We start from the raw sequence: 16,872 nt of genomic DNA on the forward strand, positions 1-16,872 counted from the left end.
TGGTTTGAGCTTCCGGAAGTTTGTATTATCCATCTCTTTGTGAGATCAATAGTAAGTAACTCAATCCTCCTTTGTGGTTGATTGTGAGAGACTTGGGGCTAGTGACAGCCCGACTCTTTGTGAGCATCTCAACGGAGACGTAGCTCCTTTGTGGAGTGAACTTCGGATTAAATCTTGTGTCTCCATTTACTTATTGTTGTTCATATCGTTCTTAAGCTTGTTTCGACCCGATCTACTAGATAGGTGTAGATCTTATATATTGGATTCCTGCATAGGCTTTGCAATACCTTTTACCAACTTTGTATTCAAAGGAATTTCTCAAAAGTTAAGTATATTTTGAATTTAGTTGTTGGTCATTTTCTCCCGGCAGGAAGATCCGACCTTAGGCCGGATCATCCGACCCCCGAAAGATCCGACCTTGTGCCGGATCATCCGGCCACTGACGATTTTCTGCCAAGGTTTTCAGGAAAATTTGAACAAGGCCTATTCACCCCCCCTTTAGGCCTAGTGTTGGTCCTTTCAGGGATCACATTGGTTGTTTCAAACTATTGGTGGGGTAGCTCCTTGGATAATCACACGATTCACTGGCAAAGTTGGGAGAAGCTAACCCGGTCGAAGTACCAGGGGGTATGGGCTTCCGAGATTTCACTCTTTTTAATCAGGCAATGTTGGGGAAGCACGGCTGGAGGTTTATTGTAAGACTAGATTCGCTATGTGCTAGGGTGCTGTGAGGGAAGTATTATCCTAACAGTGACTTTCTTTCAGCCATCAGGAAAAAGCGGAGCTCCGAGACTTGGAGATCCATCCTCTATGGGAGAGATGCCTTAGTGAAAGAGCTGATTAAAAGAGTTGGACCTGGGGATATCAATATTTGGAGGGAAAATTGGATCCCTAGGTTGCAGCCCCTAAAACCACTGGTTCGTCGATCGGGAGTTAGCACGGAATGGGTGAGCGTTCTGTACATCCCTAGCACCCGTGTGTGGGATGAGGTGATGGTGAGAAATTCCTTTATTTGGCTGGAAGCTGAGGAAGTGCTAAAGATCAAGCCGGGCACTAATACGCCTACAGATGTGGTCGCTTGGGCTTTTGAGAAAAATGGCATATACTCGGTTCGCCCGGCATACATACTGTTGAAGGATGAGCGAGCAGCGAGGGCTATGGCTCCAAATGGAGAAGCAAGGGCGTCCAGGGAAGACTAAGCGTGGTCTTTGGTGTGGAAGCTGAAATGTACCTCCGAAGGTACGGGTGTTCTGGTGGCGAGTGTTACACAATTTATTGCCATAAAAAATGGAGCTGAAACAGAGACATATTGCTCCGGAGAGCCATTGCGAAATGTGTGGTGATCCGGAGGAGGATTTGGTTCATGTGGTCCTCAATTGCCCAGTTGCAAAGAGATTTTGGGTCGAAGTTAAACAATTCTCGGGGGTGATAGTGCCAAACCTCCATCCTAGCACCTGGGCAATGGATGTGCTCCAGGCAGATGTGTGCTCGCCTAGTGTGGCTGCCATGGTGGTGTGTGCCGCATGGACTTTGTGGTCTGGAAGGAATGCATGGCGTCATGGTCGGAAAGTGTGGAAACTAGGTGCAATGGTGCGATAATATCATCTCTCCTGGAGGACATGGCGTCTCTAAAAATGCCGATCAAGCAGCAGAGGGCAACCATCTTAGCAGTGTGGAGACGGCCTGATGAGGGCTGGGTGAAGGTGAACACCGATGCGGTGTTCGACGCCGACTCGTGCAAGGGTTGGGGTGGTGGTTCGGGACCATAACAGCTTGGTGCTGGCAGCAGCGGCAAGATGGTTTGATTCAGTGCTGGATGCGCTTACAGCTGAAGCAATGGTGGCGAAGGAGGGCATGGAACTGGCTGTTGAGTGCGGCTTCGAGAGAATTGTTCTTGAAGTAGACTGCAGCGCCTTGAAGATGGTGCTAAAGTCGGCTGATGGCATGAGATCGCCGATCGGCGGTCTTTGTTTCGACATCACAGAGTTATGCAGGAGTTTTGATATGTTTAGAGTTAATTGGGTGAGTAGAGATGCAAACTCAGTAGCTCATAGCTCTGCTATTATGGGGTCGGCTTCTGAACTATCTCAGTTTTAGTTTGACTATATCCCAGAATGGCTTCTAGGATTAGCAGCGGCTGATTATAATCCTGCCTCGAATTAATAAGAATTCTATGATGCTAAAAAAATACTGCAACTAGTGTCGGAAGGAAGCGTTATATGATATTTTGATATTTTTCTTGAGGGATTAATAAGCGTTATATGATATGAAAAAAAAGAAGAGGAGAGGGAGATAAATCGGCTTGGTCCAATATTGGAATGGTGCTTGGGCCCAAGGTAGAATGGATTTTGGCCCAAACGAATATAGGCCCTTCCAGACTTCTACTCAAATGCAATCTCGAGTAACTCAAAACCTATAACAAAGTGAAGTAAATTTTGAAATCTGTTGTCAACCAAATAAAAGACATGATGTCGCGAGAGCATGACTGCAACAAGTTAAAATATAGCTTATAGCATTTTTGTTAAAAAAAACTTGACCTGCTGGGAAAAAGACCGCCTGGCATTGCGCAAGGTCAAGAAAACCTCCGAACCCCTGCCCCACATGTACACAGTGGTCCGTCGTCTGCGAGAAAACCGGACCCCAACTGTGATTTGGAATGGGAACATGAGAGGGGATTTATTTTGCACGAAACAGGAGTCGAACTCCCGAGCTGGTGAGACCACGTCCGCCCATCCACCAACTGGGCTAAAATCCTTTCGCAGCTTATGGCATTTCAATTTTTCAGAAAGTATTATTTCATTCCGTAATTAAATGCTTTACTATCAAAATATGGGGAAGAAAATCAAGGAATATAAGAAAAATCGTAAAACTATTAAGGTCATCTATTGATGTTTCAAAATTAGAAACTTTTGGGATGCCTCACTAGTCCGATTGCACGAGGGCGGTAGACGGAGCCTTCAACCTTTGGGTCGGAGTGACCGGTACCTTGGCTGGAGATACTGCCAATGGTAGTGTCGTTGTCTACCAGAGATGCAGAGCATGTGACAGGATTCAGGAGAGGTTCGATAGGAACAACAGGCACTGCTCCCTCGCGCAGCTCAAGTTGCCAGCTGAACACGATAATCTTCGTGCGGTCTGCGAACTAGAGCAATAATGGGGCACGACAACGCATGCCACTCGGCTAGTCATGTCGCCACGTCAGTCAATAACGGGACCCCTCGCCATGTCGCCGGTCAGTCAATATTGTCCGTTGCTGGATTGAATCGAAAGACCGCGTTCAAAATGCAGACCCCGCACTCCCCACTCCAGACCCCGCCGCCGCCGCCGCTCCCTCCGCCCTCCGCGCGCCGGATCCCACCCCGCTGCCGGCCTCCACGGGTGGGAAGCCGCATCCGGCCCCTGGCCCGCCGCGCCGCTGCCACCCCTCCCCGACGCGGCTCCGCGACCACCCCCGCCCCCCCGGCCGCGGCGTCTGCTGCCAGAGGCCTCCCCGATGCAGGTCCGCCAGTGACGCCTTCCTCCCCACGGAGCACGCCAGCGACGCAGTCCTGCCCGCCCTGCGATGCAGGCCCCGGCGCTGCCTAGTGCTGGAGTTTTTCACCACCTCGCCCACCAAGTGCTCGACAGATTGCCTCAGCCAGGTATTTGAGGCACTGAAGCATGTTTATCTTCAGTAATTCTACGATGCTTATTAGTGGTCTAGGCTGTTGCGAGGATGTGATTGAAAATACACGCTCCGTTGACCATGAATGCTGAGCTCCCGAGTCCTGAGGATGTGATTAAAAATACATGCTCCATTGATTAGGTGTAGTGTGCGGTAGCGTATGGTGATTAGCATCATGGTGAGTAATATGCTAGTTTAGTTGCAACATAGTATCCACAGTCTATATCATGTTGTGTCATGTATCTGCTGACTGCTGTATAGTTTAGCTTCTGTCATAGTGTCAGGGTATTTCGCATCTCATGTTGTCTCCTTAACAAATTCCTTTGCTGCATGTTATGATATACTGTGCTAGCTAATCAAGAAATTCACAAGCTTCTCTTATTGTGTATCCCTAGTTTCCAAGCTTAGAAGATATGCTATTCGTTGAAATATTTTATTTTGTTATAATAGTGGTTGGTCTGCTCCAAACTGTAGTGTAGTTACTGGTTACAGATTGCAATGTTTAGTAGGCTCTGTCCACACATACATTATTTAGTTTACCCTTGCAAGATGTTTTCTGGTATGGGTCGCTCCTGGTCTTGGCATATCATTTGAATGTGCTTTTATCGTGAAAATGGAGCAGCTGAAAGTATTGCCTAGGCAAAGGAATATCAACGCCGGCCCGTAACTCATTTTCACTGCCGGCGCCTAAACCGGTGGTGATGATGGGTTTAGGGCCGGCGGTGAAAATGAATCTGTAGTAGTGAACATCCTTTACCCTACATATTGTTTCATTTGACAAAATTTCGTCAGAACTGCCACGTGCACGATGCACCCATAAGAACCACAAAAAACTTTCCATTTATTCATTAATTAGAATTTGGCTGAGTCAAACAGATTGTACTGTAGGTATCATGCACTCCCTTTTCTTTTCTTTTCTTTTCTTTTCTTTTCTTTTTTCTTTTAAGTTCAGGAGTGCATTAATTTTTTATGGAACTGTTGCTGAATGTAGTCCTTCATAGTATGCAAGTAAATTTACTTCTGAAAACTGAGGTGTGTTTGATTCTGTGCTCCACACCATTCATAATTCTTGATTGATTTGCCTGGTGTGTATTTGCTTTTCTTTTTGCTTGTTTGACAGGGTCTAGAGATACATTTTTTCCCACAAATTATATGGTGCATTAACTATATAAACTCAGAATTCCCCAATAGCTCAGGTTTTTACATGCTACTCAAAATTTGCTCCATGTTGTGATTTTCTAGTTCTTTTCATGAATGGTTATGTTAAGTTCCATGTTGTAATTTTTCTCCCCTGTTCCTTTGTATGCAAGTTGCAGCAAAAAGAAGTTTTCATGGGAACTTAATCTTGTTGTTGTACTTCTATCTTCTTATCAGATTGTACTATGTCATGTTCAGTTGTAATCACTGATACATTATGATTTTCCTCCGTGAACAGTTTCTGAAGAATACTGATATTATACTGCAAGCAGACGAGAAGCTGATGATGAATAAGGAGAGTACTGCAAGAGTGCAGGAGAATGATACTCTCTGCAGCAGATGGGTGGAGGAGATGGAGGAGCTGCTACCAGGCACCGATCTGCTAGTGGAGAAGGCACGGTGGAGCAAGCCCTCCATCTACCGGGTGCCGGAGTGGATCAAGGGCATGATGACCAACAACACTTCAGCCTACCGGCCGAGGCTGGTGTCGCTGGGTCCCTTCCACCACGGTGAGCCTGACCTGCTGCCCATGGAGGAGCACAAGCGCCGGGCGGTGCTGCACTTGGTCAAGCGCTCCGGGAAACCGCTCCGGGACTTCGTCGCGGCCGTCGAGATGGTGGCAGACGAGCTGCTGGATGCCTACCAGGGCCTCGACGAGAAGTGGCGTGAGTCGAGCCGGGACCGGTTCGTGCAGATGATGGTCATGGACGGGTGCTTCTTGCTGGAGCTTATGGAGGCCACGAAACCATTGGGATCTAGTGTAAAAGAGGACGAGGTCATTAACACTATTAACACCAATCCTCATTGTTTTTCTATTGAAATCTTCCGAACTCGTCAGAGTCCGCGGGCCGCAGCAGTAAGTTTGAGCTCCGCCCCTGTGAAGGATGATCAATGGGAGGACTATGCGCCCAATGACCCCGTCTTCAGCGCCCACGCTAACCATATTTTGTGGCCGGGCATCCGGTCCGATGTGATCGCCTTGGAAAACCAGTTGCCCCTACTCGTTCTACAAAGGCTTTTAGCCGTGGAGCGTGGAACAACTCCGGTGAGTATCTAATAATGTTTGTACTGTTATTCATATCTCCATTCCTCATTTCATGGTTTGTGGTTGATCTAGATATTTAAGTTCATATTATACAAGTAGTTAAAAACAAAATCCTTTCACTTTCACTGTGGGCATTGGTTTCTGGCCCCTGGAATGAATTTTGTTACCCAACCTGCAAAATGTTTAGAGAAAGAGATGGACACACATCATATCCTACCAATAATATCTGGATTCTTTCATATCCTTGCCATATACACCAATACATAGACTGTCCACAGCATAGGCGAGGCTTCAAAATTTTTAAGCTAAATGCATATCCGGTCCTTAAACTTATAATATAGTGTCATCTAGATACATAAATTTTGAAAATACAGATTCAAGACCTTTTAATTAAACTTGTCAAATGTGTCATCCAGGTCCAAAATTTCATTGTTGATATGATATTGCCGGTATTTGGAGGTTCTTTATCGAGAAGTCAAAAGCATAGGTGCATTTTTGGTACTTTGAACCGAAATGCTTGGCCTCATTGTCAATCACAGCTGGCAGTACTAATGTCCAAACTCCAAAATCCATGTGGGGCTATTATGCTGCAATTTTCTTCCAATAGCGATACTTGCTCTTTTCATTACATTCTGACCCACCAGGTTGGGAAAATATTAACTTTATACATCACCATCTATGCATGAAAATGATTCGTAAGATCTATTTTTGGTCATAAGTACCGCCACCTGTAGTTAGGGATGCTAATGGATTATGTCCTTAGCGCTCTCTTCACAAACCAACTTGGCCCTTAAGTATTTTCTTAGCTTAAAATTTTATAAAATATGAGTCCAGTTCTTTTTGAGACCGATCCTAGTTATGCTAAAGTTTAAGGCCCTTCACCACTCCTACAGGCTGTAGTGCCATGGCCATATGCATCGATGCATGAGCCTCCTCTCTCCAATGGACATATTGTTCTTACTACCCCATTTCAATCATAACCACAGGAACCTGCCGAGATCAACATGGCGGTGGTGAGGTATCTGTACTACTGCTCGTGTGAGGGAACTCCCACCGGCAAGCTAGGCCTCCATCCGTTGGATATTTTACATAGAAGCATGTGTGCCCCTCAACCTGATGCACAACACCAGGGAGGCGATTCAGCCTCTTTTGAGGAGGACTGCATGCCATCTGCCGTGGAGCTCAGGGAGGCAAGGGTCCTTTTTAAGAGCAGCAACACTCACCTCATCGACGCCATAACCTTCAGAAACGGTGTCCTGAGCATGCCCGAGTTCAAGGCCTACGGGGACACCGAGAATCTCTACCTGAACCTGTTCGCCTTCGAGCAGCTGCACCCGGACACCGGGTACGAGTTGTTGTCCTACATGTTCTTCATGGTGGGCCTGATCGAATCGAATAGAGACGTGGCGCTGCTGAGGTCCAGAGGGATCATCAGAAACATGCGCAGCAGCGACAAGGAGCTGGTAGAGATGTTCAGCGTGCTGGGCAGGGCAACGCTGATGCACCCGTCCAGCAAGCTGAACGGCGTGCTACGGGAGGTGAAAGCACACTGCAAGAAGCGCCGGAACAAGTGGCGAGCCAACTTCGTGCACACGTACCTGAGCAGCCCATGGGTGTTCATCTCGCTCATCGCCGCTGTCATCCTACTCATGGCCACCTTGCTGCAAACTGTCTACGCTATTCTCCCCTTTTACAGCAAGGTTAAGCCAGAAGTATGATGTGGCTATGTGCCCTATCTATATTGTACCGGTGGACAAGTTGTTTTACTCCATTATTTATTGAGCATAGACATTGTTCCAAGAAAATGTATTAAACGTAATCTGGTCAGAAATGACATTGTGTTTGGGTTTTTTGAGGATTAGCATCAGCCCATGCTCCTGCACGGGTAGGCGGCATAACTATTTTAAACATAATATTAATTAGAAGATTGTGATGAATAAATTTATGGTACACAACTAATACTAAAAATATGCTAATCTTTACTGTTTTTCGCTCTTTTAGTTTGTTCATTTTCTGACTTAATACCCTTGTTGATACTCTATAGTAATTTGGTACCAATTACTCCTTACGTATATGCCTTTTCACCCCTGTTGATAGTTAAAAGCAATATGGCTCGGAATAATAGATTGATTGATGAGATACAAAGTGTATTACATATATAGGCAAGGGTCTCTAGGGTTTATAGAAACAGAACCAACAGAGAGATATCCCATCTATCTATCCTAGCGCTGTAGCACACGGCAGGCAATGGCATGTGCGCCCAGCACCTTGGGCCCAAAGGCCCGGCCCAATAACCCTTGCTAACACGCTCTCACAGTCTGGTCGTTGGCACCACGAATGTTCAGGCTGGACCTAAAACTCTGTGAAAATAGAAGGCAACCATTTGGTGAAGATGTTGGCGTAGTGTGAAGATGTAGGTACATGCATGATGCGAATATCACCAACTGCAACACGCTCCCGAACAAGGTCAATCTCTATGTGTTTGGTGCGCTAATACTGAACTGGGTTGGAGGACATGTAGACAACGCTGATATTGTCATAATAGACAAGAGCAGCATGCTGAAGGGGAGCGTGGAGCTCAAGAAGAAGCTGGCGTAGCTAAGTGACTTCAGCAACACCATTAGCCACGCGCGATACTCAGCCTCGGCACTCGATCTGGAAACAGTTATCACCAAGGAACACTTCATAGCCTGAAGTAGACTTCCGTGTATCTGGACATCCAGCCCAGTCAGCATCAGATTACACAATCAGCTCAGTATGAGATGAAGGATGCAGAACCAAGCCCAGGTGTAGAGTGCCTCGGATGTATCTCAAAATTCTCTTTAGAGCAGCAAGATGAGGTTCCCGGGGATCATGCATATGGAGACAAACTTGCTGAACAGCATAGGCGATGTCTGGCCGAGTGAAAGTCAGGTACTGAAGCGCACCAGCCAAACTGCGAAAATCTGAAGCATCCGAAACAGGTGGTCCATCAGCGGGAAGCTTGGAATTTGTATCCATGCGTGTAGAGCAGGGCTTGCACTTAGCTATACCAGCACGATCGAGAATATCCAGCATGTACTGTCGTTGTGAAAGGAGAAGACCAGAACCACATCGCTGAACATGCATTGCCAGGAAGTGGTGAAGCTCGCTGAGGTCCTTCATAGAGAACTCCGGCTGTAGTGCCTGAATGGTACGACTGAGGAGAGCTGGAGAAGAAGCTGTGGGGATAATATCATCCACATATAACAATAAGTAGATGAGATCAGATCCGCGGCGATAGACAAACAAAGAGGTGCCTGACTTGGCTTCCACAAAACCCAGACTGAGCAGATGGCTAGCGAAATGACTGTACCATGCAGGTTGCGAGAGCGCTAAGGATAGCACAGTGCACAGAGTGGCTGACTTCATGATGGGGCTGAAAGTCTCGTTGAAATCTATGCCAGGTCGATGGGTGAAGCCACGAAGAACCCATCGAGCCTTGTAGCGCTTAAGAGATCTATCAGACAGAAAAAACTTGTGCTGGAAGATCCACTGGAAGATCCACTTGCCGGAGATGAAGTTAGCACGCGGCGGACGTGGGACGAGATCCCACGTATGGTTCTGCAGGAGGGCAGCATGCGCTTCCTCCATAGCGGCCCGCCAATTCGGATCGGCAAGGGCACTACGCAAGGTCTTCGGAACAGGCGACAACAGCACGGTGTGGAGCAGCGCAGCAGCGCAGGTTGTCGAAGCCCGTGCTTGGCGCACGCGGTCATGCCATGCTGGTTCACCACAGAGGGAACAGGCATGGCGCCCTTCGGCAGGGCTGGAACAGGGGGCGGTCGGTGCAGGCGCAACAGCGGCGGCCGGTACTAGAGCAGCAGCAACGGGCGCAGGAGGAGGAGCAGGTGTTCGGCGCGTGTAGATGCGGCGGATGATGCGCTCGGGGTGGGCAGCCGCGGCTGGTGCAGCAGCTGCAGAGGCGCCGCTGGCTGGAGCTGCGGGAGCAACACCGGTGCCGGGAGGCGCAGCAGCTGTAGATGCCGCGCCGGCAGCCACGGCGGGGGCGTTGCTGGTGGCCTGCTGGGCGCCACGCCCTGCAGGGGAGGGCTGCAGGGGCCCTGCTGCATGCGGCAGCAGGTCGCCCACAGCCGGAGGAGACGCGCCGGGGGCCGCACGTGGCAGTGCGACAGGGGAGAGCTGCAGGGCCCTGCTGCGCGCGGCAGCGGGTCGCTCACAGCTGGAGGCGGCGCGTCGGGGGCCGCACGTGGCAGTGCGGCAGGAGGGGAGCCGCTGATGCCAGATCCTGCAGGGAGAAACAACTGTGGAGGTCCTATGGGGGCCTGCACAACGTTAGTGAAATCATCTAAGACTATCTCCAGCGAGCCGCTGTAAACGGTTCGGTTCTGTATTAACGAAGGATACTGTAGCAAGCTAACGCTCCATCGGTGTTCTCCAACGCGTGCGGTAAAATGGAGGAAGCGGTCTGCGTCCCGCACAGAGGGAGGCAGGAGCGTCGTCCTCCATCGCCCTCGCCCTCCAACGGGAGCGGCGGCGCGCGGGGCGGCAGGCCGCGGGAGGGGCGGCGCGGGACGGCCGGCGCTACGGGGCGGCGCGGGACGGCCGGCGCGCGGGGCGGCGGCGCTGCGGGGCGGCGCGGGAGGGGCGGCGCGCGGGCCGGCGGCGCTGCGGGGCGGCGCGGGAGGGGCGGCGCGGGACGGCCGGCGCCGCGGGCCGGCGGGGCGGCGGGCCGGCGCTGCGGGGCGGCGTGGCGGGGCGTTGCGCTCGGGGGAAACGGAAGTTAGGAAGAAATGATAGAAAAATAAGATTGTGGGGTATAGAAGATGAAAATAGAGGATGTTGTTGGAGTTAAATTTGGTATAGAGAATGAAGTTGATATGGAGGAAAAGGGTAGGGGATGGGATTTGGAGGATATCGCTGGAGACAGTCTAAGAACTCAAAGTCTACAGCGGTGGGAACAGATGACTGTTCGGCAAAGGGAAACGAGGACTCGTCCAAGACGACATGACGAGAGATGATCATACGGTTAGAGACGATTTAAGTATAGGGAGTAAGGGAAGAATGAAAACTAAACAAAGTAATAATAAGAGGATAGGGGAAGAAAGGATGATATAAGAAATAAAAAAGTAAAAAATCATTAGATTGGAAACAAGAGAAAATCAAATGAAATAAAATTTTAAAGAAAGAAGATAACAGAAAAAATCAAGTGTCCATTAAAAAAGAAGAATAACGAGGAATTCTATTATAACATTGTGAAGAAGAGGTTAATTACATACATGATGGAAGTACCTAGAGCGGGATTAGAAAAGGAAGAAAATAGAAAAGAATAAAAGATAGAATCAAAAGAAAAAGAAACGAAACAAAAGAAATGGAGGAGAATAAAAACAAAAAGGGGTCTGTAGGGATGTGCCGTCCTCTCATAGGCTGAAAACGAAAATCACACGGCCGATGCTTGGCCTGACGCTTGGGCATAACATGCCATCTAGTGGGTCATAGCTAGTTACTGGTCTCCAATTACGTTTCTCGCCTGCTCGCGTATCCTTCAGGTGACAGCAGGTAGAGATGTAGCACGCGATGTATACTCTTTCCCCTTTGTGTACCCTTATATATTTCTTTTTATTAAAACGTGACTGTTATAATTTAATTATCGACGTAGATATGTTTTTATAATTTTTGAGCCAAAATATAACAAACTATCTAAAGTTAGCAACTTCCGTAGTCCTTATCACGAAGTATTAATATAATTTATCATAGATTTCGATTGTCCTCGGTATGTGACCAACTCCAGGATCATTTCTTCATGATTGCTAAACCATGCAAATCAACATTATTATCATTGCTCCCCGGATGCATGTATACGTGATATGCTTCTTACAACCAATGATGCTTGGTTATTTTGATTTTGTTTTCATATACTGATAATGACAAAATTGAGTAATTTAAAAGCAACTATAGAGGGGCATGTCTTATTCTTTTCGCAACGGCTGATGTATTAATCTAGATGTAGATGTATTGGCAAATGCTGGTAATTTAGACATGAATTAATATTTTCTACTATTATTTTTCACAGTGGCGCAAATGAAAAATTTAGATGTTGATGTTATCGTCATCCGGATTGAGATAAATAAGGTGAGATCCTTTACGGTAGGTGTTCAAGGTCTGACTGTCTGAGGCAGCAATATTAACTTTTTCCACAGAAGATTGATGGGCTTGGGAAATGGTAGTTGAGATGTCATAGGGTGAAATGGGACATGAGAGCAAGGCCGAGACTTTTGGCCTTTGGACTGACCAATGGATACACGCATGGCAGTGGCAGAACTAGCGTTCCGCTAGAGTTGCAGTGTAGATCGTACAGGGATGATGATGGTGCGCAACTGCACATGCACACTGTGTCACACAGACAGTGGGTGATAAGAGTGATTAGGCGAGTGTCGGCACAGGCTGATCCAGGTCAAGGTCGTCTGATCTGGACAACCATCCACTGTTCGTCATGTCTGTTCCCACGAGCCACGGCGACGTTCCCAGCAGTTCAATCAATGTCTCGATGCACGGCGCTAACAGCAGCCGAACACGGTCGTCCGCTCGGGCCCCTCGTCGTACTCCATGGATCTGATTGAAGCAAGCACCAGTCGACGATCTACGTGATTGAGAGCAGGCTATTAATTCATGAGAGCTTCAGATACCTGCCCGAGCTGAGCACAAATGTATTCGTTCGGAGACTAGAACACACAAGTCTTACTAGTAGAAAACGAATCAAATAGAGAAGGATATCTGATGGAGGAGGTTTCCGCCGGCGAGGCAGCCGAGGAGAATGGTATCGGTAGCAGCTCGGTGGTGGAGACCGAGACACAGGACATCAAGACGCTCCAACACGACGTGCGAGCAAAGGAGAAGTTGTCGTCGATGGACGACGACGAGGGGTCCGGCGGCGGCACCACTAGACCGCCAGAGGAGATGAAGGGTAGCTGTGGCAGCTGGATAGTGGAGATGGAGGAGCTGGGCTTTAAAGCTGACACGCCGGGGGATACGGCAACGGCGTGCTGCCAGCAGAAACCCTCCATCTACCGGGTGCCAGAGTGGATCCAGGGGTTCACCAACAGAAGCGCTTACCGGCCGCGGCTGGTGTCGTTCGGCCCCTTCCACCACGGCGCGCCTGACCTGGTGCCCATGGAGGAGCACAAGCTGCAGGCCGTCCTGCACCTCGTCAAGCGCTCCGGGAAGCCGCTCGCGGAGTTCACCGCCTCCATCGAGGAGGTGGTGGAGGACCTGCTGGGCGCCTACGACAAGCTAGATGTCAAATGGCGCTGGAAAAGCAGGGGTGGCTTCGTGAAGATGATGGTCATGGACGGATGCTTCCTGCTGGAGTTTATGCAGAGCAGCTGTGATTACGCGCCGAACAACCCCATCTTTTGCTACCATGGCCTTCTGACTATGTGTTCCGACATCCGGTCCGACATGGTCGTCATGGAGAACCAGCTGCCGCTGCTTGTTCTGCAAAGGCTTGTAGCTGTTCGGGATGACAGAGATCCGGTACGTGTTTAAATAGATTTAATTTAATTTGGTCCAACTACTGCCGCACTAGGTGACTTTTTTCATATTTGCACATGGATTAGCCAATAGGCTCGTGCGTGCCATGATAGAAGGTCCCGAACGGATTAGATTTTTTTTCTGAAGGGGCATACATTCTTATTGTATTCGGGTCCTCTTAGATTATAATATAATATAGTTGTTTGATTCTTGTTATATATATGTCAATAATAAGTGTTGGACCAAATTAAAATTTCTGATGAAAAAGTTGCGTGCTTTATAATGGATAAAAATAAAGATAAAGATATTTAGCAGAAATTCAACAAAAGAAAATGTAAGCTATGGCACAGCTCGGACTTCACAACTGTAGTACTCCGGGTAGAAAAACTATCATCTAGGGAACCTTACAAATTGACATATACATGGTATTATATGTTAGTTAGCTTTTGTATATTTGTAAGGATCATAATAAACCCACATATACAGGGGACATATTCTTATCTAAATAGATTTAATTTGATTTGGTCCAACTACAACGGTACTAGGTAATTTTTCTTTCATATTTGCATATGGAATTGTATTTTTTATACTTATAATAATAATTCAAGAAAAGAAAAGATAAGCTATGGCACTACAAATTGGACTTCACAACTATATAACTCCTACTAAAGGGCTAGGGAAAAAACATATACAATAAATAATAAAAAATTGAGGAATTAAAAATATAAAAATTGGATAAATTATGGACTTGGGGAAAAACATAGATGTACAGGTCATAGGGCACATGGAAAAATATACACATGGAAAAAATTATAAGACTCACCAAACAAAAAAATTATATGCATTGAACAAATCATATAAACTCAAAGAGTAATTAAATAAACTCACAGAATAAAAAGAAATATACTAGCATAATAAATCATAAGAACTCGTGAAACAAAACTATATATAATTGAATAATTAGTACATGAATCGTGAAATAAAAATTTAGGTCAAATCATTGATGGGTCAAAATTTACTCAACCTTAACGGATGAAAAATATGGAGAAGAAAATACAAGTAGGCAAAGAAAAAGAAAAAAATTAAACTAGCACATCTAAACACGTTAGATGGGCTTAACCACCCCTTAGTAGGATCACTAATTGTATGTATTGTCTAACTAAATGGGCTATCATGATCCAATTTAATTAATAGCTAAAATAACAAAAAATATTAATAAAGAGGGTGGGTGGGGTCGGGGACCTATTTCCTTATGACTGGTTTGACGGGAGTATTCCCGCTGGCGGACGCCATGGAGGAGGTTTGTGGCTTAACCCACTTGTTTGATTGAAAATAATGATTCATTAACAATATTGCTTGAAATTTTCACCTTATGTTTTTTATTTTTCTTTTTTATAAGACACACAATATAAATACAGATGCCCACATATTCATATGCACATGAGACCAGGATTGCTAGTCTTAAGATTAACGAAGCTACTATAGACATCTCTTATCAAGAAGCAAATCACCAGCACTGAAAGAATATTCCTGTTTATTCGTGAAATAGTACTGGTACCATGGTGGACTTGTTCTCACACAAAGAATCCATTCAGCTGAGCTCTGTACCGAATTTTTTGCTCCATAATTGTCCATATAATTGTAAAATAACGAAAGTAAGAAGATTAGTCCCAACGGAACAAGAATTCACATTAGTTAATAAAATCATATAAATACTCAAAAAAAGAAACCCTCAAGTCAAAAGCATTTTCAAATGGGCATTGGCTACTTGTTTGTGCCCTGAAATCAATGTGCAGTATATAATACTCCTTATTAGTCGTTTTGACGTTTTTAGGTGCATAATTTTATGCATGTGCATAAGTAAAATCAAAGTATTTAGAACGGTGGAAGTATCTGGGTTCTTACTGCTCCACGTACGTCTATGATGAGAACAACATACAGAGCGCTGCACAGATCAACAGTATGGTGCTGGGTTTCCTGGACTCCAAGTACCACGAGACGAATGCCTTCGAGAGTCTGGGCCTCTACCCGTTGGACCTGTGCCTCCACCCGTTGGACCTGTTACATAGAAGCTTTTGTGGTCCCCCACCCTTCCATGTGTCGGGATCGGGAGAGTGGGAGGCTACCATGCCGCCTGCTGCGGAGCTCAGCGAGGCAGGCATCCATTTCAAGGGGAGCAAGACTCACTTCATCCATGACATCGACTTTGAAGACGGCGTGCTGAGCATGCCACGATTCGAGGCCCACGACGGCACCGAGAAGAACCTGCTCAATCTGCTGGCGTTCGAGAAGCTCCATCCAGGCACCGGGTACGCGGTTTTGTCCTACGTGTTCTTCATGGACAACATGATCAGCACGGAAAGAGATGTGGCGTTGCTGAGGTCGAAAGAGCTCGTCGAAAACCTGCTGAGCAGTGACAAGGAGTTGGCGAAGCTGGTCAACAGCCTTGGCAATGGAGCGGTTCTGAACCCATCCAGCAAATTGAACGACGTGCAGCGTATGGTGAAGGGCCACTGCAAGAAGCCCTGGAACAGGTGGCGAGCCAGCTTCGTGCACAAGTACCTTAGCAGCCCCTGGGTGTTCATCTCCCTCATGGCCGCCATCTTCCTGCTCGCCATTACAGTCCTGCAGACCGTGTACAGTGTCCTATCCTTCTACACAAAGAGCTAGCAAGAAGGTACGTGTCTATGTGCCTCTATTCAGTATATATGCTACCTTTTTCAGATTTTCGAATATAGTACTCATTTCCAAGCCTCCTGTACTCTTTAATGGAATTGATAAGAAACTAAGAAGTCAGGTTTGGTGTAATAAGGAGGGCGAATGCTCTTTGATGAGTGACTTGAGTGAGCCAAAATGTTACTGTTGTTAATGTGTTATTAATATCTAACAGAATGAGGGAACTTTCTTTTGCAGGCATCATACTGGCCGGATCATGTTCTGTGTTGAAAAATGCAGCAATAATGGATATTATCACCAAGCATGGTGGAAATCTAATGATATGTTCTACAATAATTATGGTGATGTCTTCCTTGTATTATAAGAGTCAGGCGAATGAGCCTACGATGCCAGCCCAAGTTGTTGGTCGTCTCACACGGGCTACAATGACGCTGTGTAGGGTGAGACCGGATTAAGGGGTTTTCTCGATCTGCATGAGAAGATCTTCTCTATGAAAAATGCCCAGGACCATTTTACCCCTGCAGGTCCAGTTTTTTTTATATAAGAGTCAGTCAAGCTATTTCTGAACCTTGTAATAATGACGGATGACCCGTATACATGTCATTTGTAGAGACTGGAATACTTGTTTCATTCCATTATCTATAAGACTAGCCTATCAACCCGTGCTTCTGCACGGGTTAATTAGAATTAATATAAAATAAGACTTATAGCTAATAATTATAATTATCTATCACATGCTCTCTTTCATCTATTAAATATTCTAACGTACAATACTCTAAAG

General features: G+C 46.6%; 2 protein-coding genes across 3 annotated transcripts; both read left to right on the forward strand.

The window, feature by feature from the left end:
- Nucleotides 1-3,223: 3,223 nt before the first annotated feature.
- LOC112903450 (UPF0481 protein At3g47200-like) lies at nt 3,224-7,767 on the forward strand. 2 transcript variants are annotated; one of them, XM_025972725.1, is made up of 4 exons: nt 3,224-3,449; nt 3,489-3,641; nt 5,100-5,906; nt 6,893-7,767. In XM_025972725.1, exons 3-4 carry the CDS (start codon nt 5,145-5,147, stop codon nt 7,622-7,624), a joined length of 1,494 nt encoding a protein of 497 aa, XP_025828510.1. In that variant the 5' UTR covers nt 3,224-3,449; nt 3,489-3,641; nt 5,100-5,144; the 3' UTR covers nt 7,625-7,767. The 2 variants fall into 2 exon arrangements, with proteins under 2 accessions (XP_025828510.1, XP_025828509.1); XM_025972724.1 differs by having other exon boundaries at nt 3,224-3,641.
- A 4,336-nt stretch (nt 7,768-12,103) lies between these two features.
- On the forward strand, nt 12,104-16,702 carry LOC112872449 (UPF0481 protein At3g47200-like). The gene is made up of 3 exons (XM_025935528.1): nt 12,104-13,418; nt 15,357-16,092; nt 16,329-16,702. The coding sequence occupies exons 1-2, from the start codon at nt 12,663-12,665 to the stop codon at nt 16,083-16,085; spliced, it is 1,485 nt and encodes a 494-aa protein (XP_025791313.1). The 5' UTR covers nt 12,104-12,662; the 3' UTR covers nt 16,086-16,092; nt 16,329-16,702.
- Nucleotides 16,703-16,872: the final 170 nt, after the last annotated feature.

Source organism: Panicum hallii, chromosome 8, assembly GCF_002211085.1.
Source record: "Panicum hallii strain FIL2 chromosome 8, PHallii_v3.1, whole genome shotgun sequence".
NCBI classification, from domain to species: domain Eukaryota; kingdom Viridiplantae; phylum Streptophyta; class Magnoliopsida; order Poales; family Poaceae; genus Panicum; species Panicum hallii.

Bases quoted from the DNA above. Each gene is read 5' to 3' on its own strand.
- LOC112872449 (XM_025935528.1), top strand. From the start codon at position 12,663: ATGGAGGAGGTTTCCGCCGGCGAGGCAGCCGAGGAGAATGGTATCGGT. The intron at 13,419-15,356 runs GTACGTGTTTAA...AACAACATACAG, and splicing joins TTCGGGATGACAGAGATCCG to AGCGCTGCACAGATCAACAG.
- LOC112903450 (XM_025972724.1), top strand. From the start codon at position 5,145: ATGATGAATAAGGAGAGTACTGCAAGAGTGCAGGAGAATGATACTCTC. The intron at 5,907-6,892 runs GTGAGTATCTAA...TCATAACCACAG, and splicing joins TGGAGCGTGGAACAACTCCG to GAACCTGCCGAGATCAACAT.